Below are 21,304 nucleotides of genomic sequence, written 5' to 3'. Positions count from 1 at the left end.
TCAAGCGGCATTTCCACCATGCCCAGCAACAGTGCATCCCTGTGCGTAAGAAGTCAGGCAGAGGGGGCAGGAGACCTGCGTGGATGAGCAGGGAGCTCCTGGCAAAACTCCAGCAGAAAAAAGCAATATATAGAATGTGGAAGAAAGGACAGGCCCCTTGGGAGAAATACAGGAACGTTGTCAGGGAATGCAGGGATGCTACAAGGAAAGCTAAGGCACAATTGGAATTAAATCTGGCACGGGATGTTAAGAGTAACAAGAAAAACTTCTTCAAATATATCAACAACWAAAGGAAGGTCAGGSAGAACGTGRGKCCACTAGTGARYRGGGTGGGTACSCTRGWTACGRAAAACAYGGACAAAGCAGAGCTGCTGAATGCTGCCTTTGCTTCTGTGTTTGTCAGGGGCAGCCCTCTAGAATCCCAGGCCCTAGGGACACACGAAGAGAGCCAGAGAGAGGAAGGCTTGCCCTGGGTAGAGGAAGAGTGGGTCAGRGAGCATCTAGGGAGCCTCGACACCCACAAATCCATGGGCCCTGATGGGATGCACCCCAGAGTGTTGCGGGAACTGGCAGATGTCCTAGCCGAGCCGCTCGCCATCATCTTTGGAAGGTCCTGGAGAACGGAGGAGATGCCGGAGGACTGGAAGAAAGCCAACGTCACTCCGGTCTTCAGAAAGGGCAAGGAGGAGGACCCGGGCAACTACAGGCCGGTGAGCCTCACCTCCATCCCTGGAAAAGTGATGGATCAGCTCATCCTGGCTGCTGTCTCTAGACACGTGGAGGTGCTCAGGAGTAGCCAGCATGGATTCACCAAGGGGAAATCCTGCTTGACTAACCTGATCGCCTTCTATGAAGGAGTGACTAGCTGGATAGATGAGGGCAAAGCGGTAGATGTGCTCTATCTGGACTTCAGCAAAGCTTTTGACACTGTCCCTCACAGCATCCTCCTGGGCAAGCTCTGAAGGTGTGGGATAGATGAGTGGATGGGGAGGTGGATTAGGAATTGGCTCAGTGGCAGGGTGCAGAGAGTGGTTGTCAGTCGCGCGGAGTCTAGTTGGAGACCTGTAGTTAGCGGTGTCCCCCAGAGGTCGGTCCTCGGTCCGGTCCTGTTCAACTTATTCATTAACAACCTGGATGAAGGGATGGAGTGCTCCCTCAGCAAGTTTGCTGATGATACAAAATTGGGAGGAGTAGCTGATAGCCCTGAGGGCTGTGCTGCCATCCAGAAGGAACTGGACAGACTGGACGACTGGGCGGTGAGAAATCTCATGAAGTTTCTCAACAAGGGCAAGTTCAGGGTCCTGCACTTGGGGAGGAATAACCCCGGACACCAGTACAGATTAGGGGTTGACCTGCTGGAGAGCAGTCCCGCAGAGAGGGACCTGGGTGTCATGGTGGATGACAAGATGACCATGAGGCAGCAGTGTGCCCTGGTGGCCAAGAAGGCCAACGGGATCCTGGGGTGCATTAAGAAGAGCGTCTCCAGCAGGTCGAGGGAGATGATCGTCCCCCTATACACAGCCCTGGTGAGGCCACATCTGGAGTACTGTGTCCAGTTCTGGGCAGTACTGGGGCTCCCCAGTACAAGAGGGATGTGGAGCTGCTGGAGAGAGTCCAGCGCAGGGCTACCAGGATGATCAGGGGCCTGGAACATCTGCCCTGTGAGCAAAGGCTGAGAGAGCTGGGCCTGTTCAGCCTGGAGAAGAGAAGGCTGAGGTGGGGACCTGATCAGTGTCTATAAATACCTCAAGGGAGGCAGTGAGGAGGAGGGGACCAGCCTCTTTTCAGTGGTGGCCAGCGATAGGACTAGAGGAAACGGCCACAAGCTGAGGAACCAAAAGTTCCACAGGAACTTAAGGAAACATTTCTTGACAGTGAGGGTGACAGAGCCCTGGAACAGGCTGCCCAGAGAGGTTGTGGAGTCTCCTTCTTTGGAGATCTTTAAAACCTGCTTGGACGCAGCCCTGTGCCCCGTGCTCTAGGTGACCCTGCGTGAGCAGGGGGGTTGGACTTGATGACCTCTGAGGTCCCTTCCAACCTTGGGCATTCTATGATTCTATGAAGCAACTCTGTGCCTTGGCACTGCTCATGGACTCTGAATAATAAAGAAGTTCCACTTACTTGCAGGGATAGTTTTCAGGAGTGCGAGCATGTTTGTGAGGAGATTGAGCACTCCAGTGCTGACAGGTATTTCCTGATTCTGTAACAGATACCGTGCCTTGGTAGTCTTCTCCTCTTCCTGACAGACACTGACGCCCTGGCTTAGGAATTGGTGGGGGTGTAGCTGTGCCAGAAAAAGGAAATGAAATTAAGCAGTGTCTTCTAGACTCATAAGAAAAAAAAAAACACTTTGATAGTTAAATTGGATTTTTTTACAGGTAAGTTATAAAGACTAAAATATTTGGAAGTGTGAAATGTAGAGAAACTATCTAAACATTTTCACAAACTCAGTCAAATCAGACTACCAGAAGGTCATTTCCATCCACCTTTTTTTTTTTTTTTTTTTTTTTTTTTTTTGTGTGGTGGCATCTATGAAATGCCACCACAAAGTACCCATCAGCCCCATCAGAATGGAGTGGTAAAATAAGCAAATGGCAATATTGGGAAGAGACTTGGGATGAAAGTGGTGGGTACATCAGAAATAGATACAGGCTGTAAGTACAGATATAAAAAAAAATGTTCTCTAGCTGGTGGGAGCTAGAGACAGTGAGGATAAGGTCTGGAGAAAAGTTCCAGGAAAAGTATTGCAGCAACAACAAGACTTCACTGGAAAGGAAAATCTAAAAAGGGAGAACTGAACTAGAAGACCAGAACAAAGATCAAAATATTTTCAGGAAGAGTGACATCAAATAAGGAACACAGAAGAAAGATAACCTGTGAGACAGCTGGTCATTGAGCAACAGAGAGAGAGAAAGAGAGAGAGAGAAAGAGAGAGAGAGAGAGAGAGAGAATGTTCCAGGCAAAACCACTAGAAATGCTTATGACAGAAACTTCTAGCAATGAAAGTGCTACCAAAGCTCCACTTTTCTTTTTTTTTTTCTTCAAAGTGAGCACAGTCTTTTAGTCTGTATGTTATGCTCGGAGTCTATCTTATTGTTTTAGATCATTGCAAAATAGCCTCTCTGTGCCCAGATCTCCATAAGTCAGACTCACTGCAACGAGGAATGTCACAGTATTCCCAGCGTTTGGTGGGGCTGGTAGTGAAGCACCAGGGCCGAGGTTCACCATCAGGATTACGGCAATAATTCATTTTCAGATCCTTCTCTGGAAAACTGAACAGAAGAAAATAAAAGTAGAAGTCACTAAGGATGGACGGTAATGACCAGTGTGTCTGTGGCAGAGTGGTCTTCCAGCGACTCTGAAAACAAGTTGTTCAGCACTGAGTTCAACTCACTTTTCAGGGAGGTATCCATGAGAGTGAGGTTTCTGAGAATCCCAACGCTGACATTCAATCCCAGAGACCGTTGTTGAAACTACACCATGGTAGTTTTCCCCACTGCAGTGCATGCACTCCACTGTAAAAGCAAGAAAGAATGAAGCCCCAAAAAAGGCAGAAAATCACTATGGAATCAGGCCATAAACATTCACATTTATCTCACCTTAATATCAAGAGTCTAGTCAAAGTGCACAGCTGGAGGACAAGACCTCTTTGGCAAAGCAAAATCTTTTTTTTTTTTTTTTATCCCCATAGGAAGTTGGCTCTAACTAGCTGATTATGGTATTCTAATTAGCAAAAAAAAAAAAAAAAACCCAATGTTTTTAAAAGGAGATAAATTAAAATTATTTAGCTATAATTCAAAATCTGTGCCTTGCTGCTATCATGTTTTTGACTTTTGCAGTAACATCTGCCATTTGGCCCAACTTTAAAAAGGTAAGAAAATAAAGTAATATACCATCCTTCACCAAGGAAAAAAATAACTTGTATAAGTATTTGGAATTKTGGGGGGACTACCTTCCTTGTTTGTACTGAAAACCTTTTAGAAGTTCAAGGTTGAACTAAATTAAGTTTTGGAATAAATGTTCACTTAAAACCAAAAATAAAAATAAATTCACCTTCTTAAACACATCTTCAAAAAAAGAGGAAAAAAGAATATACATATCCTGACCTTCACATTCTGGAATGTTACAATAATCAAATCTGGTAGCAGGATCTGTTGTGTAACACCAGGGTCCCTTTGCATCATTATCAGGATTTCTACAATAGTTTTCCTCCAACCCTGCATTGGGGTATTTTTCAGGTGTGTAACTGTAATAGAATTATAACAGGATTAGACAATAAGGAAAATGTCCTGGTTATTCAGATAGCTTTGACTTATAAAAATAAAATCTCTATCTGAGGATCATTTTGTAGATGACCGTTATTAGAAGTCTCTTTATTGCTACCAAGTGCCACTGGTGCCAAGTTAGAACTGCCGTAGATAAAGATTTCAAGAAATTCATTGTCTCAAAGGGTAGTTATATTTTTAATATTTGCTTTTGCACCAGATGTTCAGTTTCCTGTAACTTTTGTTCAACGGAGGTATATTTTTTAACAAAGATCTCTTTTAGCACATGTTATCACATGCAAGGGTGCCTTCTGTAATCTGAACACTGTGCTATGTCAGTAGGAGGAACTAATAGTCTACAATAGTCCATGCAATTAATCCATGGATTCACTGATAAAATAACATTCCTTCATTTTATCTGCCATGTTTTATACCTTAAGCCAAGAGATGAAAGTCCTTCTCTGGTGAAATTAAAAAAGTCATGTTTTCCTTCAACAAAATCAGATGCTTCCCTGTCCAGTGTTTTGTAAATGCCCATAGAAGCACGCACAATTATTTCCTAAGAAGAACTTGAACAGTAAACAGTTTGTCTATAAAGGTACTTACTACATGTAAACTACTTAGAGATGATCAGAAAAACATAGAAGTATGAAAAAGGCATACTTTGGTTTATGGGGAGCATTATCAGCCCACTTCTGACATTGCACACCCGTCTGAGTTTTGGCTTCCGTTCCTCTGTAATCCACCCCGTTTCCCTTCTTGCATTCTAGAAGATAAACTGAAAGGGTGCACATATGATTAATTGGTATCACTGTGTTTCTGTCAGAACTAAGCATATACAAGATACATTTTCTGTGCTAATACATTAGATATATTTAACCATACTCCAAGTCTCTCATGTCTTTAGAAACAGAGAGGTGGTATTCTAAAAACATACTAGTTTTTCAGTGTCAATGTTGAATTAAGTAGTACTGAAAAAATTATGTGAAAGACCAAAGCTTGTAAATGAGAAGTCTTAGAGAAGAAGATGTAACAAAGTATGGCTATTTTGATTTAAATCAAGATACATTTGATTTACATCAGTAGATTTAAATTATACAATATGTTTTATASGCACCATAAAAATATGAAAATAATCTCTTTTTATTGTCTCAATGCTGTTATTATAGCTATGCTTAGTAATAAAAAATAAGCCTTAAAACAGAGCTGTTCAKCCAAAGAAGAAAGCAGAACAAAGTCATGGATGCATATACACAGCATTTTACCAGTTTAGAAGTTTAGTGTTTTTAACTTGATCCCACTTGTTACCTTCATACAAGTGCAGAAGAAAATGTTTAATTAAAGTTCACCTTGTCATGAATTAAATTTCATTAAAGCACAATAATATGCTGAAACAATAGCTCTCCATTGTAACATAAGACTGACAACTGGACAACTGGTTGAAGATACATGTTACTTACACTTTGAGAGTTCTTAGCTTTTAGAACTCAATAGAGCCTCTACATTTAAAAAAAGAAAAAGAGGAAAAGGAAGAAAGAATTAACAATAGAACTATGTCTTTATAGAAGTTGAGGGTAGCTCTTACAGCTGACCTCAATTGGTATTGGTAGACATAAAACAATAAAACATAAAACTATAGTGAGAGCCGAAAGCTCACACATCTTTGTGTGTCTTTGACTGACATGTCACAATCATTTCTTCCTGGCTGAAGGAAGAAGCAATCATAATGACATTGCAGTCCTGAAAGGGCTCATCATAGGAAGACTGAACTGTCACCTTCCCCACAAAAGCATTCACAGCTAAGACTGAGAGGAGGTTTATAAGGGTCAGCTCCACCAGGGCACAACTGAAGCAAATCAGCTTTCTGCACATTACCTCAAATCTCAACTGTCTCCAGATTAACTGCTTTTACAGACATAACTGTGCAATTGTTAACAGGTCATGCTGTTGTCAAGACATAGCTTGAAGGAAAACTTGGAAAAAGTCTCATGCTGCATTGCAAAACTGAAGCCTTACCAAGCTGTAGAGAACTAAATGTACAGTAGTGAAGGCCAATCACCCAAATCCAAAGCTCATGAAAACCAACAGAACTTCAGATCCTTGCTCATGTATCCTAACATAGACCACCTGCACAAATGCCACTCTGTGCAAAACTCATCAGTACAAAACACATATAAGAAATGAACATATCACAAAAYATATCTATTGCAAAGCTCGCCCACAGTGCAGGTTTGTGAAGTTACAAATTCATCATCTCTGAGTCAAAGAGTTCTGTCATCTTTGTTTACTTTTCAAACAGCTACTAAAGTTAAACATTAAAATTAGTTGTTGCCAAGTCTACAATCCAAACACACTGACCATAAGATTCACAAAACTTTCTTAGTTTAGTAGCAATATAACTAATTGTTTTTGTCAGTCCTCTCTTTTTTGTTCTCTTAAGACAGGCTTCAACATGTATTTTATTCTATAAAATACAGATTGAATTGAAGTAAGATCCTGATTTGATTTTTTTCAGAAACATCCATCAGCCTTTACTGCTCTCCGCTCAACATTTCCCTTTGCACTTCTGTTGCTATTTCAGCAGCCAGTCTTTCCCTTCTGGTTGCAATGAAGAAATCTCACTTCTAGGTTGTGACAAAAAAATCTATATTGACAGAAGTGGAAAGAATTAATTCTCAAATCTGAAATCATCTAGATCTTCTGTAGGTCAATTGATAATTTAGATCTGAATATGTAGGTCTATCTTTAGGACTGCCTTCATTTCAATGAAGGACATGGACAAATGGCAGAAATATTAATTGGCAGCCATTAGAAGTCCTCAAGAGTTTTGCAACAAATTAACATTAAAAACTCTGAATCGGTCTAGTGCTGACTCTTTCTGTTTGCATAAACTTTTGACCGTTTATATAACCTTTAGGTTTCTTTCTGTCTAATGACAAATAACCAGCTTCGATTCCAAACTCAACCCATGTCTGCTTTGTTAATGATTTACAAATAGGTATGGGGATAGCAACTTAAAAATGCAAACCTTACTTCTTATTACTTTCTCTGTAACACAGAAAAGGTTAACTTTTTGTTTCGTGCATAATAGGATAAGCAATTGAAAACAAAACTCATTTTTGTGCCAAATCGCATCCATGTCTTCRAAAGCAAAGATAAAAAGTAATTAGCTCTCAAATACTAATTGCTTCTGGTCAGAAAAAAATAATGTTAATTTCAGCCTSACGCCTGATAGGAATTTCCTTGAAATATCAGGATAGTAGCAGGTGCTTAGAACTCTACCTAAGTAAATACTACATTTTTGTCTTGTGTTCTGTAACACAAGAAAATTAAATCAATGTTATCCTTAGAATAGACAGATGACTCTCTGATGTCAGAGACTTTTTTTAAGACTTTCTGAAATGGAAAAGCTCAAGTAACCTTTAACACATGAGAAAAAGGAAGGAAGGAAGGAAGGAAGGAAGGAAGGAAGGAAGGAAGGAAGGAAGGANAAGGAAGGAAGGAAGGAAGGAAGGAAGGAAGGAAGGAAGGAAGGAAGGAAGGAAGGAAGGAAGGAAGGAAGGAAGGAAGGAAGGAAGGAAGGAAGTAGTCGTAACTCTATCCTGCTTTGTACGAGAATCTAGGATAGATTCTTGTTACAGAGTAATCCAGCTGTAATGAAAAAGTGCAGAACCAGAAGAGAAAAAAAGAACGAATGAAATGAATTTCATTTTTGATGCTTTTAATATATAGGTTAATCTTTTGATTTGTGTGGGTATATGTGGATGAATGTGATATGATGAAACTGACTTTATATTAAATATGAAATACATTCCTTCTTTCTCATGAGTAGTAGGAGTGCTTGATTATGCAGTTCAAAAATTGTTTTAGAACCCAATCATATGGTGGCATTTGGAATATGGCAATAGATTTTTCCAAATATGAAGAATTTGCATGTTGGATATTTCTTAAAGACTTTCTATCTTCAGATAGAATATAAGATCAAATACACTTCAGTCAAATCAATCCCATTTATGAGAAAACTGAGTGACCAGAAACAAAATAAATACAAATGGAGAATCCAAAATATCATGACATTCAGTACTTACATTAATTAAAAAGCARATTAGGATAAGAATTTCATCAAAGCACATTAAGAGTAAAAATATCCTATAGCAATATACAAATGCTATAAAAATAGGCCATTTTAACAGAAGCATGGTTAATACCCTAAATCCTTCCTTTATTTTATGAAAATAAAATAATGTTGATTTGAGTCCTTCCCAGTAAACTGAGATTTTTCTTTAGAGATATATATGAAATTTTCTGGTAGTTCCTATCAGTTTTCCAGTGGGCAAAGGTCTATCACAGAAACCATTGCCAGCACAAGTTCCTGGCAGCCTCCAGAGAGGCAAAAAGATGCAGATGCAGCTACAGCTTATCAGATTGGTTTTAAAGAAACATCTTATGCATCTAAATTACTACAAGCACCATTCCCATTCCCAGAGCATCAGTACTCTTTTCTGCCATGTGGGTCCTGCTATTCACATTTAGGTACTAAAAAAAAAAAAAAAAATGCTGGAAATGCTAGGAAAAAAAGCTGGTACCACTGCTTTACTAGCAACTGTGGCAAGAAAGAGTGGCTAAAGGAAGGCTGAYCTGTCCTTTGCACATGACCCAAGGAGGACTCAGCCCCTTGTTTTTACAACAGATTATGCAAATCCCACTGGAAAGCAAACCTCAGTGAAATAATATCAAAATAAAGACATACTTCTTTTTTCATAGAGAACTGCATTTGTCCTTCTGAAGATTACTGCTCTTTTGGTGTTCTCGGCCAATGTTAAACACTGTTGATCTTTACTGGTGAATAAGAATGCCCTGTTGAAATTAAAAGAAGAGACCAAGATAAAAAAACAATAATTGAACATATACACTGTTTTTCTGAACACCTATTATAGTGGTCTGTTATGAATTCAGAAATTCCTAATTGTGAAACACTCCAGCAATGTATAAGATTCAGTAATATTTCTCAAATCATTGAGCATCCTAGTTTGCATTTTCAGTGGTGACTTTGAATTCTAAGTTTTCATACCAAATTTAGGTTGAAAGGCAGCTACAAGAGCAAACTACAGCAAGGGAAATAGCAGAGGATTTATAATGTACCAGAAATACCAGAGAAGACAACACTTGCACAAAGGACCTTGACCTTTTTTCAAAAAAAAAAACCAGCTGTCATTCCAGAAGAAAATATCCTGCAGTAAGTTGAAGCATGTCAGCAGTTACCAAGGAGTAGGAAAAATAAAACAAGGCAGCACCTTAATTTACCTCATGATAACTGTTCTGTCTCTTCACACTCAAAGCAATGTAAGCACTTTGGAAATTACTGCTATTTGTCTAGTCAGTGAGTACCCAATTTATAAGACATCCTGTAAAACTGGAGTGGATGGTGTAACCTGTACATTATTATCTAGGGAAACCTGACCGGCCAAGTAATTTCTATGTCAGTAGTTTATGAATCAATAATGAACAACAGCAATGTGGTAGTCAGTCATCTCTTTAAAGTAAATGCAATTTCCCCTCTTGAGGTATAGTCTTGTGTACTCTTTTTTTTTTTTTTTTTTTTTTTTTTTTGATTTAGAATACAAGGCTATAGAACATATCAAAAACTCAGCAGCAGGGTATCCTTGCCTGGAATAAAAGCCCTGATAGGGATCAAATGATGGAAACAATTCTGCAGACAACCTTGTTCAGAGTTCTAAAAGTGTCCACAAAAGCAGTAGATCTAGAACTCATGAAGATTATTGGAAGAAAACCACCTTAGTCTCATATGGAAGGACAGGCTCCCACTGCATTAAAAATGATTCCCATTCATTACTAYTAATGGCTACTTCACTGCTGAAGTTCAATGGGCTTTTAGGAATTAAAATTACAAAAGATTTTACTAAAATAGGAGCCTGAGCAAAGAATGGTGGTATGGATTGGCCAATGCCCTCTGTGCCCCCAAACCTCTCGGCCTGGTTAAATGCAAATGCAGAGAGAGGGCTTGGGTGCAAATAGGTTTTATGATAGTCAGATGATTAAGATATAGATTGCTGTCTATTTCTTAAATTGAATGGAAGTTGCATAACTCTAGTAAAATTCAGAATAATGGTTCATTTGCAGGATAATTGGTAATGCAATGAACCTAAGCAATGTCATTGTGGCTGTACTAATTTCTAATAAATTATTTGTGTTTATGGCAAAAGGARCATAAAAGCATTTATCAAACCACATATAATGTGCCAAACTGTGTATCAAGATATCCTATTGTTTTCCAATATAAATTCCACATAATTTTTGAAATGTCCTTATCAGTTCGTCTTCACTCAAATCTTCCAGGCATCACTYTCTATTCACTCTCTATACATCTTTTGTTTTTCTCACAAACCTTGGAAATACATGCTTCTAAAAAAATACCTTCAAAAGTTCAGTTGATAAATAAAGTTAAATACTTTATCATCTGTGATGAAACCTATGGAAATCGGCAGAAATTACCTGCAAGTAAATTTATTTTCAGTTTCACATTGCTCTGCACATTCTTCTTCACTACTTGTTTTATAAATTTGCTTCTTTGTGCTAAGCAGCCAAGCCCCTTCTGTTCTTACATAGCCATCTAATACATCTCCCAGWGCTAAAAAAGAAAAAAAGAGAGTTAAAAATGACAATGCTGATAGTCATATGGTTTATTTCAATTTTTCTTGTCAAATTTTATGTCACCTCAGAGAGTAGCATCATTTAATTGYAATAATACAGGGTCAATGGTGACAAAATATGAGTAAGTCTTGAGTCCTCTAATATGGTGAAGGATTGTGTCATTGAAGCAGATGTTAGAAAACACAACGGAAGGTAGGACAGAGATGTGGCTTGAACAGAGTTTTGTATCATTGTGAAAGTTATAAAAAGCAGAACAAACTTAATGCATAGAGTTATGCAGGAAGAGGACCCAAAGAGTGAAAAAAGCAAAATAGTTTCAATGACAAAAATAATGGGTAATCCATACTTTGGATAAAATGGAGAAATGGGGCTCAGAGAGGATGTGAAACAATAACTGTCCATTTCTGATAACTATTGACAAGAAATATGTAATCATTTCAGTTTTATCAGTCACATCATAGTTGTTTCTCTTCACGCGGTTCTGCAAGGAACAAGCTAGCCTCTGTCACTGGTGTGCTCATATTTACTGTTCTTGTGATAACTCCATACTTCGGTTCATATAATAATTGAAGTAGCAAATGTCACTCTTCACTGGAATGAATTAACATGAGACAATAAATTAGTAAATAATCAGACAGCCTCTGAGCTACAGCTACACATGAAATATATTAGACGGTAAAAAGTACAGCTATATGAATCRAGTAATTCCTAACACTTTAAATTAACATCCTTCTTGTGAAGGATCTTCAAATTCTGAATATTAAGCTATTGTTAACATGACTTTAATGATTCTAGAAATAAGCAGTTGGAGTTGCCCAAAACATGTGTTTTTTACATTTTCTCTATCAGATGAAGGTATGGCTGTACTAACATTTGGCTCTGAGAGTTCCCCATTCTAAATTGTTTCAACCCCAAACACAGACTTAGCCCACGGTCTTCACAACACATCATGACTCTCTGCGCACTCTTCTTGTGCTTCGCTTCGTGCAACTGCTGGACAAAAAGTCATGGGAAGGATGTGGCTCTGTCTCCCCTTATGGGTGACAACTTATCCAGTAAAGCTGCAGAGACAGGCTTCCTCCTCYTCTTCTGATCTCTACTTTTTAGCAGTAGCCCAATACCAGCAGAAGGGATGGAAAACAGACTCACCCCAGGTGACCTCTAGCCTGTGATTAGGGGACTACCCAGGACTATTGGGTCAAATATCCTTYAGGTTGAGGCTTAGCAACTGCTATGCTTTCTTCTGGTATGACACATAGGCACAAATATTCCTTGATCCAATGAAATTCTTTCCTCCTCAGCCTGCAAATTAGTACTGTTCCCAATCATTTTACACCAACAAGACAGAACTAATAAAGTAGACACAAGGGTCAAATTATCCTTCCTGTCACACTGTTGTAAACCCAGAGAAGTTCCTGGAGAGTTTCTGCTGGAAGTATGCTGTTTTGGACAGAGTTTGACCTTGAGTCCCTAGCCCTTTGGGTTGATAGTTTAACAGTACACAGCAAAGAAAAGGATAGCTAAGAAAAATAAGATACACTGGAAAAGGATAGTGTATACTCACTATCCTTTGAAAGTTCAATATGACAGGCACAGGACTCACTGATTCCAGTAGTTRTTTCAAGCCAAAAAATGAAACAGAATGAAATTTTAAAAAATCTTTTTTTAAGAGAAATCATTAATTAAAGTAGAAGGATGCTGCAATTCTTTCCCAAAAGGAGAAGGAATTAAAGAATTCTTAATATACTAAAAGGTGGCTTCCATGCAGTCTTTGTTTTGTTCTGATCTGACACTTGGACTTGAATCATTACAGTTAGAGCACTCAGTTTTGGAAATACTGGTTTGATTTGGATCATAAAAATATATTTTTCCCTTTTCTCTTAAAAGTACATTGTACAGACAATATTTGAGAAAAAATATAYATGTAAAAACAATGCAGTAAGTTTTCTTGCTGCCATTTTTTCTAAACATATGCAGTTCTTCAGTATTAAAAAGATATGTTACTGCCTTATTCAAATATTTACATAAATTCAATAAAGTATTAATACTGACCAGGATTTCGCCACCTTACCATAATGAAATTATTTTTTTCCCGTAAGATTTTGGCTATGAAAAAGACAGAAACCTTAGTGTAATTAAAGTTAGCCATCTCAGGGACTGTGGTGGGCTCTGCAGCAGATATTTGGGCTACTTTTTAAGGGTGCCCCCAGGCCTGGCCGCTTGGCAAGATTGAAAGAAGACATTTGTTCTCCACACAGATGCTGGGTACTGCACCACTGCTCTTCCACTGTGTCTACAAACACAGCCCCAATGAGCCCTCTCTTTTCAACCTCTCCTCACTTTACTTGACAATCCTAGGCTTTTGGAACCTACCTTTACAACATACAGCTTAAATGTGCTGAGTCCCCATCTCCTGTACTCTAGTGGAAGGCAAAAGACGCTTACCTGAGTCGAGCAGGAGAAGAAAGAGGAAGGCAGCCTTGCTAATCCCCATTCTGGCCCAGCTGGGGGATGCTGCAAGCTGCGCGTGTCAGTGCACAAAGTTTTATTGACTTGTGCTGGAGTGAGGAGGCATCAAACAAACAAGACACTCAGGTTAAGTTAATCATTCTCCCACTTTGTGACCACCCCCTCCTTTGCCATAATATGGATGTTCAAACAACCTTGAATTGGATATACTACCAAAAAAGACTCAGTCATTCATACTAGATGCTGTGTAATATGAATGTTCTCTTTACTTTTGTTCTCAAAATTCATGTTTCCAGGTAGAAATTAAATTTCTCTTAACATTGTGTTCACTTTAAAGGTCTCAGTGATAATTTCAGCCATATACATTTGCACTGATTTAGATGGACCAATTTCTTGTTTTCCTGTTTAATCTCAGGGTAAGCACTATGATCAAATCCAATTAATATTAAGCCTGTGAGATAGTTTAATTTTACTTTTTCATCAATGAATTCTCTCCCACATTTCCTAGATCTAGGCATTTAATTAATTCTGAAAGGAAGACGTAAAGGTATTTTCCTTCAATGTATAGCATAGCCATTTAGATACATAGATAGCTATTTAGTGCTTTCTTTTCCAGACAATTAACCTACTGTTTCATGCTTAAATTCATGTAGTGAAGGTGTCAGACTTTGTACATCCATGTCTTAGCCTGATTTCAACATCAACTCACTCCGCAATTACCAAGTGGCATTTGCCTGGAAAAGTTGCACTGCAGATCCCTTGTGTGTCTTCTCTAGTATGTTAGGTCATTGATAGAGCTTCAAAACAAGTTGTTGAATAGAAAATTACAAGTCACCCACCAGAGTCAGATGGGGATTGCATACTGGATAAAGAATCACAGAATTACAGTACAGTTGAGGTTGGAAGGGACCTATGGAGATCACCAGGGAGTCCAACCCCTCAGCTCAAGCAGGGACACCCAGAGCATGTGGCACAGGGTGACATCCAGGTGGGTTTGGAAGATCTCCAGAGAAGGAGACTCCACAACCTTCCTGGGCAGCCTGTGACAGGGCTCTGTCACCCTCACAGGAAACTCGTTCTTCCTCACATGGAGATGGAACTGCCTATGTTTTAACTTACACCCATTGCCCCTTGTCCTATCCATGGCCACCACYGAAAAGAGGTTGGCCTCATCCTCCYTACATTCTCCCCTCAGGTATTTGTACATATTAATCACATCCCCTTCAACATTCTCTTCTCCAGGCTAAATAGGCCCAGCTCACTTAGTTGTTCCTCCTAAGATAGATGCTCCCGTCCCTWAATCATCATTGTTGCTCTACGCTGAACGCTCCCTAAAGTTCCACATCCTTCGTGTACTGGGGAACCCAGAACTTCACCCAATACTCCAGGTGCRGTCTCACCAGAGCTGAGGGGCAGGATCCCCTCCCTTGACCTGCTGATAACACTCCTCCTGATGCAGCCAGGATCCCATTGACCTTCTTGGTCACAAGGGCACACTGCTACCTCATGGCTAACTTGTTGTCACCAGGACTCCCAAATCCCTCTCCATGAAGCTGCCTTTCAGCAGGTCAGCCCCTAATCTGTACTGGATTCTGTACTTGTCCTTGTTGAACCTCATGCCCAACTCCAGCCTATTTAAATCCCTCTTAAAATGCACTTATGGGTCATGAAATTTAGTCCCACACAATTGAAGGCAAAAAGTTCATAGAATCATGAGCTCCATCTTAATGATGGGCAAGCTCCAGAGGTGTGGGATAGATGAGTGGGCGGTGAGGTGGATTGAGCACTGGCTAGATGGCAGAGGGTGGTAATCAGCAGTGCAGAGTCCAGTTGGAGGCCCATAGTTAGYGGTGTCCCTCAGGGGTCAGTCCTCCATCCAGTCTTGTTTTATTTATTCATCAGTGACCTGGATGAAGGGATGGAGTGCTCCCTCAGCAAGTTTGTTAATGATACAAAACTGGGAGGAATAGCTGATAGCCCTGTGGGCTGTGCTGCCATCCAGAAGGAACTGGACAGACTGGACGACTGGGCGGTGAGAAATCTCATGAAGTTTCTCAACAAGGGCAAGTTCAGGGTCCKGCACTTGGGGAGGAATAATCCCAGACACTAGTACATGCTGKGGACTGACCTTCTGGAGAGCAGTCCCGCAGAGAGGGACCTGGGTGTCATGGTGGATGACAAGATGACCATGAGGCAGCAGTGTGCCCTGGTGGCCAAGAAGGCCAAYGGGATCCTGGGGTGCATTAAGAAGAGCGTCTCCAGCAGGTCGGGAGAGGTGATCGTCCCCCTATACACAGCCCTGGTGAGGCCACATCTGAAGACTGTGTCCAGTTCTGGGCTCCCCAGTACAAGAGGGAGGTGGAGCTGCTGGAGAGAGTCCAGCGCAGGGCTACGARGATGATCAGGGGCCTGGAACATCTGCCGTATGAGCAAAGGCTGAGAGAGCTGGGTCTGTTCAGCCTGGAGAAGAGAAGGCTGAGGAGGAACCTGAGCCTAGACACCGCTTCTCCAACGCGTCTCTCTGAAAACTGAAGACTGCTTTTGCCCTCCTGCTTAGCAGGGATATGATGAAATTAACCCCCATTTACAAAGAGTTCTCGCAGACTGACTGCCAAATTGCAATTGCTATTGGATTGGGCACTATTTCCAAGTAAATATTTGGAGCTGAGTGTATTCTTCAACTGCTTGCTTTTMAGGCAAGGAAGAAGATTGTATTTTCTCCTAATTATCTCCAGTAAAGACTACTGACTGGTTCTCTGTGTTAATTTTCCTCTTCGCAGCTAAAGWAAAGAATTGTGGGCCCCTGATTTTCAAAACATTTTTTTTTCTGCAACACAGAAACTACAGTTATTAATTCTGTGACTCTTGACTATAAAGAGTTTGTTCCCTTTCTAGACCCTTTGCTTCTCATGTCTATCTGAATTTATCCTATTGGTTTTTGGCATCCACCAACAGCCAGAAGAAGTGAATGACTCAAAGACTAAATCCTTTTATTTTGAAAAGAACATGCTCTCTTTCTCACCTCATTGTGACTGTCACTTTCTCCTTTCACAGATACATTAACTTCTATGCCCACAAGCTGTAGAGATGAAATTATTCAACAGTTGTTCTGACCTCTGTATCCTGTATTCTCTGTCCTAATACACTTAGGCGCCATGAATGAGGGCCATGTAAATCTCTCTTTTGTCACATACTCATTCTGCCATTGAAATGAAAGTCCTCCTTATTTCTCAACTGAGTCTTGCCTTTTGTTCCTTTTACTTTTAGTAAATAACTGATAAAATGTTTTCTGTCTTTTTTCTGAGTGAAAAATTTAAGGAAATTATGTTTATGTAAATTTATTGCGTAAACTGTGACCTGTATTCTGACACTGTTGACAATCTATTTTGCAGGGGATTTTTCTCAGTTTACAGTAAACCTAATTTCAAGGGTCAACTTCTATTTAAAAAGCCTTCTGCTGTTGTTTATATTTTAACCACTGTGCTAACTAAAGTACCCTGACTCTGAAATAAGATCCGATAAACTTCCACCTAAGGTAGGCCTCACAGTTGTTAAATAAAAGAAAATAAACACTACCAGTTCAAAACTAGGGAAAAATTAGACAGTATATGGATCTTATGAGGGAAAAAGGAGGAGGAGGAAACACAAAAGGAGACAGAAAAGTCAACGGCACATTTTAAGCGTTATGTCCTCAAGTGGTCACATGCTTGTCCAGAGAGAGCAGGGAGCAGTGCTGGCAGAGGAGATGAACGATAACATCATTATACGTGGATAACATGGATAACACAGAATCATAAAATCATAGAATCATTAAGGTTAAAAGTGACTTTTAGAGGTCATCTAGTCCAACTCCCCTGCACACGCAGGGTCACCTAGAGCATGTTGCACAGGATTGCGTCCAAGCAGGTCTTGAAGAGCTCCAGAGAAGGAGACTCCACAACCTYTCTTGACAGCCTGTTCCAGGGCTCTATCACCCTCACTGTTAAGAATTTTTTCGTTAAGTTCTTGTGGAACTTTTGATTCTTCAGTTTGTAGCTGTTTGTGGCAGTTTCCTTTAGTTCTGTAAGTGGCCACCACTGAAAAGGGGCCAACTGTATCCAGCTCAYTCTCTCCCTTGAGGTATTTATAGACACTGCTCAGGTGCCCCCTCAGCCTTATCTTGCCTAGCCAGTGGCCAAGGAGGCAGTCTTGAGTCTTGTCCAAGTRTTCTAAAACATAATGCCCAACAGCAGTACTGCTTTGGGAAAAATGGTTCAGTAAGACCACTGSAGTGATCTCTCATGCACTGCCTTCAGTCTTACTCTCTCTTGCTTTTGTTCTCCTCTTAATACAAAGCAATCACCTTGCCACCTGATGGTGTCAGTCCTTCTCTACCTGTAGGGAGGTACAACAGACATAGAAAAGACATTTCTAATAGGGCCTGAAATTCAATCTGCATACCTATGTTTGTTTTGTTCTCTTTTCTTCGTGGAAATGTAAGAAAGTGAGGCTCTTTCTGCATTCAGACTCCCCAAAGATTGGTACCCAGAGGCTCATGGCACACATTTCTAGGGTTTAGCCATGTGCAGTGATCCCTGCAGTAGTATTTTGTTCACTGATGGCTCCGGCATCTAAGAACTGGCATTGCTATCAACTGTTCACAAATTCACTGAACTAGCAGCAAAGTTTATAGCTCCTTACCTCTATGACAGTCTCAGAAATATGGGACAAGCCATGTCTGTTTTCTGTATAATGTGTGCACYGGAATTTTGCAGTGCAGCTTCTACTTGCTATTTATATATGTTTATTTCCGTGCTTATGCTTGACTTAATAACTTGCATAAAAGAAGTGAGGTCTAACTGGTTTAATCAAGTCAAAATGAAAGTTAAAGGAAGTAAATGATGTTAAATCCCACTCAGGACTGTATTGAATGGGATCAGTTCAAGCCACTTCAAGTGGCTTCAGTTCAAGTCAACAAGAYTTTTATCCATATTTGAGTGGGTAAGAATATCACATTCATTTAATACTTCAATTAGAAAAAATGAACAGATTTTATATGTGTATTTTTGTGCATGTTTATGTGCCAGAAAAAAAGAGTGATTTATGTCTAGGGTATTTCCCCTGATGCCTCCTGCATTCTCAGGCCATGCTGATGGTCTGGATGGTTTCCCTAGAATCACTTAGGCTGGTGGGGACCTCAGGTGATCTCTAGTTGACAAAAAAAAGAGCAGCCACGATCATATTTTATACCAAGATCAAATCATTTAATGCTTGCTATTTAGCAAAATGAACAAAATCTTGATTTTTCCATAAAGAGTAAGACAGTTATTTGCATTTCAGGCTCTTTACATCTGTGGAAGTTAAATATCATTTTACTTAAATCCCTTAGACAAATTGCCTGCCTTTTGCTATTTTAAATTGACATGGTATTTTCCTAAGTAGATATTGCATGGGCATCTTTGAGTAAAAACACTGGTGATTTTTGTGAGTTATATGAAAAATATTTCAAAAAATAGTATTATTCCTGTATAGTATTTAAAGCTATACAGGAATCAATATATAGGAGGCAGTATTTATAATAAGATTTCGGGTTATTTGCAAAATTTCAGGATATTTCCCACATTTCAAAAGATGCTATAAGTTATAATAGGATAGAAACAGGGCTAAATACTCCAGTTGCACTATAATGCTAGTGTACCTCTAATGCTTTTTTGACCCACAGTGAATATTTCTATATATATAGCTGCTGAGCAAGGCTAACCAAAACATATGTAGCTTAACTTCAGCCTCCATCTTAGCAATACCACATGTYGTTACCTAGGACCTTTCTGCTGAAATCCAGCTCTGTCTTGAATGCTTGTCCAAAACCTCCGAATTCAATGTCACTATGACCAAAACCATGAAGGATTCGGAAGCATATCTTGCAGCTCACCTCATTCAATATCTTCATCCTATCTCCTCTAACCAGCTATGGTTTCAGGGTGACAGCCTCTGCAGATCACTTAAAGGCAACTTCAAAAGCAATTTTTTAAAATTTTATTTCAATTCAACTTTCCCACAAATTTTTTTTCTGGAGTTCAGGTAAACTGCCAAGGGATAAGAACATGCATTTTTTTTYCAAAGTAACCTGTAACACCTTCTGTGTTTGCAAGTAGTTATACAATGTTCCTTTCATATTCTTAATAAGAAAAACAACAGCAACAAAACGTCAGTGGTTAATTCAACGGCTCGTGTTTGCCAAAGATAGCACTGGGAAAGGTAAATTTTTTGCCAGAGTYTCATGTAAACTCATAAAGTAAGATTTACATGGAAAGGAAGTTTTCCATGGAAACTTTTGCTGATCAGTTCTATCATTTGCTTCAGTTCTTTTTTGGAGCAAAGTAAATTTCTAAAGGATATGCAATTTTTATATGCCATGTGTACAAAAGACTGCATCATATCATATTCTAATTATGCCGAATAAAGTGCAGAAATGTAAGATGCAGCACAAACAAAGATTTGGAACAATGATGAAAGCAGGGTGAAAAGTTAACTAGCAGATGCTGTGAGCAATTGGATATGTTTTCATAACTTCTTTTCAGAAGTTGTTTTCAAAGTCTGCAATGTCTTCTCGAGTTACAAACTGTCCTGCAATCTTACAACATCTTGTATAGGGTAATTTCCCAAAGCCAACACACTGTTATCAGTCAAAAAGATTAGAAGTGCTGCAGTTGTCTGCAAGCTTAAGGTAAACAAAAAAAGTCCAGCAGTACATTTGCAGCTGTGAGAGAGATTAAGAAGCTAGTGTGCACTGAAGGAGCCTCCAGGAAGGCTGGATGAAACAAAAAGGATGACATGATTGCTGTGCCAAGGATGGTGGGCGCCAGCTGATGACAAAGTTCTGGTATTATTAACAAATTCAGGGTCCAAATCCTACCTTATATGACAGCATATTAACAAATCATCCCAGCAAGTGATGTTACTAATGAGCTGCAGTGTGAATATAGAAACAGCTTTACTGCTTAGGYCAGAAGAATGGAAAATGCAAGATACTTTCTTTAAAATAGCATACCAACAATATGACAAAACCAGCACGAATGACAGGTAAGAAGTCGAGAATCCGCGTGCCAAAGCTAAAACGACAGTTCTTTTCTCACCTGGAGCTGAGAAATCATAGAATCATAGAATGATAGAATCATTATGGTTTGAAAAGACCTCAAGAATTCTGAGCCCAACTGCAAGCCCTGCAACTTCATGGCTTGCTATACTATGTCCTTAAGCGCTTTGTCTACACATTTCTTGAACCCTGCAAGGGATGGTGACTCCAACATTAACCTGGACAGACTGTTCCAGTGCTTCACTCCTCTTCCCATGCAGATTTTTTTTTCTTAATATCCAGCCTGAACCTCTGAACCTCCCCTGGTGCAATTTGTGTTCTATCTGTAGTTATTCTGGAGAAGAGACTGATCCCTGCTTGACTACAACCTCCTTTCAGGTAGTTGTAGGAAGCAATAAAGTCTCATGCCTCATGTTGAGCCGTCTGTTGACTAGCACTACCAGATCCGTTAATCCCATGCAGCTCTCCAGCCACTCTGTCCCAGTGAGTACTGCGTCCTACTGTAGGATTTCCAGGCTGTATTCACATAAAAACCCCAAAGTGCTCTTTCAGACACCTACAGTGAAGTTATCCAAAAAGAAAGACACGAAGAAAAAAAATAAATACCTGCAGAACCAAGTTACAAACTTGGAAGAGCTGTTGATTTCTGATGCCACTGGAATATGTTCTCCTCTGCAATTTCCTTCAATCACTCTGGTGGTACTTGAATAGCCTTTCTCTAACCCCAGCTGTTCTTGTCAATATCAGCAGCAGTCCTCATCCGTAGCTACAGGAATACAGGGTTTTAAAAGAACAGTCTCTCAAGGCCTGTAGTTAGTGGAGT

At 39.8% G+C, this 21,304-nt stretch overlaps 1 protein-coding gene across 1 annotated transcript in view; it reads right to left on the bottom strand.

Moving 5' to 3' along the window:
• The window catches only part of LOC112951951, an 80,970-nt gene that overhangs the window by 12,480 nt on the left and 47,186 nt on the right, over positions 1-21,304 (bottom strand). Inside the window, exons 39-46 of the mRNA XM_026044724.1 lie at positions 13,383-13,458; positions 10,779-10,914; positions 9,016-9,122; positions 4,929-5,043; positions 4,107-4,246; positions 3,395-3,515; positions 3,154-3,272; positions 2,122-2,284 (exon numbers count right to left, since the gene is read on the bottom strand). Coding sequence (XP_025900509.1) covers positions 2,122-2,284; positions 3,154-3,272; positions 3,395-3,515; positions 4,107-4,246; positions 4,929-5,043; positions 9,016-9,122; positions 10,779-10,914; positions 13,383-13,458 — 977 coding nt within the window. The remainder of the gene's footprint in view (positions 1-2,121; positions 2,285-3,153; positions 3,273-3,394; positions 3,516-4,106; positions 4,247-4,928; positions 5,044-9,015; positions 9,123-10,778; positions 10,915-13,382; positions 13,459-21,304) is intronic.

Source organism: Nothoprocta perdicaria, unplaced genomic scaffold (genome assembly GCF_003342845.1).
Source record: "Nothoprocta perdicaria isolate Ctin4 unplaced genomic scaffold, notPer1 scaffold_38, whole genome shotgun sequence".
NCBI lineage: Eukaryota > Metazoa > Chordata > Aves > Tinamiformes > Tinamidae > Nothoprocta > Nothoprocta perdicaria.
Note: the sequence above shows the minus strand (reverse complement) of the source record. Positions and strands in the feature narration are given on the sequence as shown.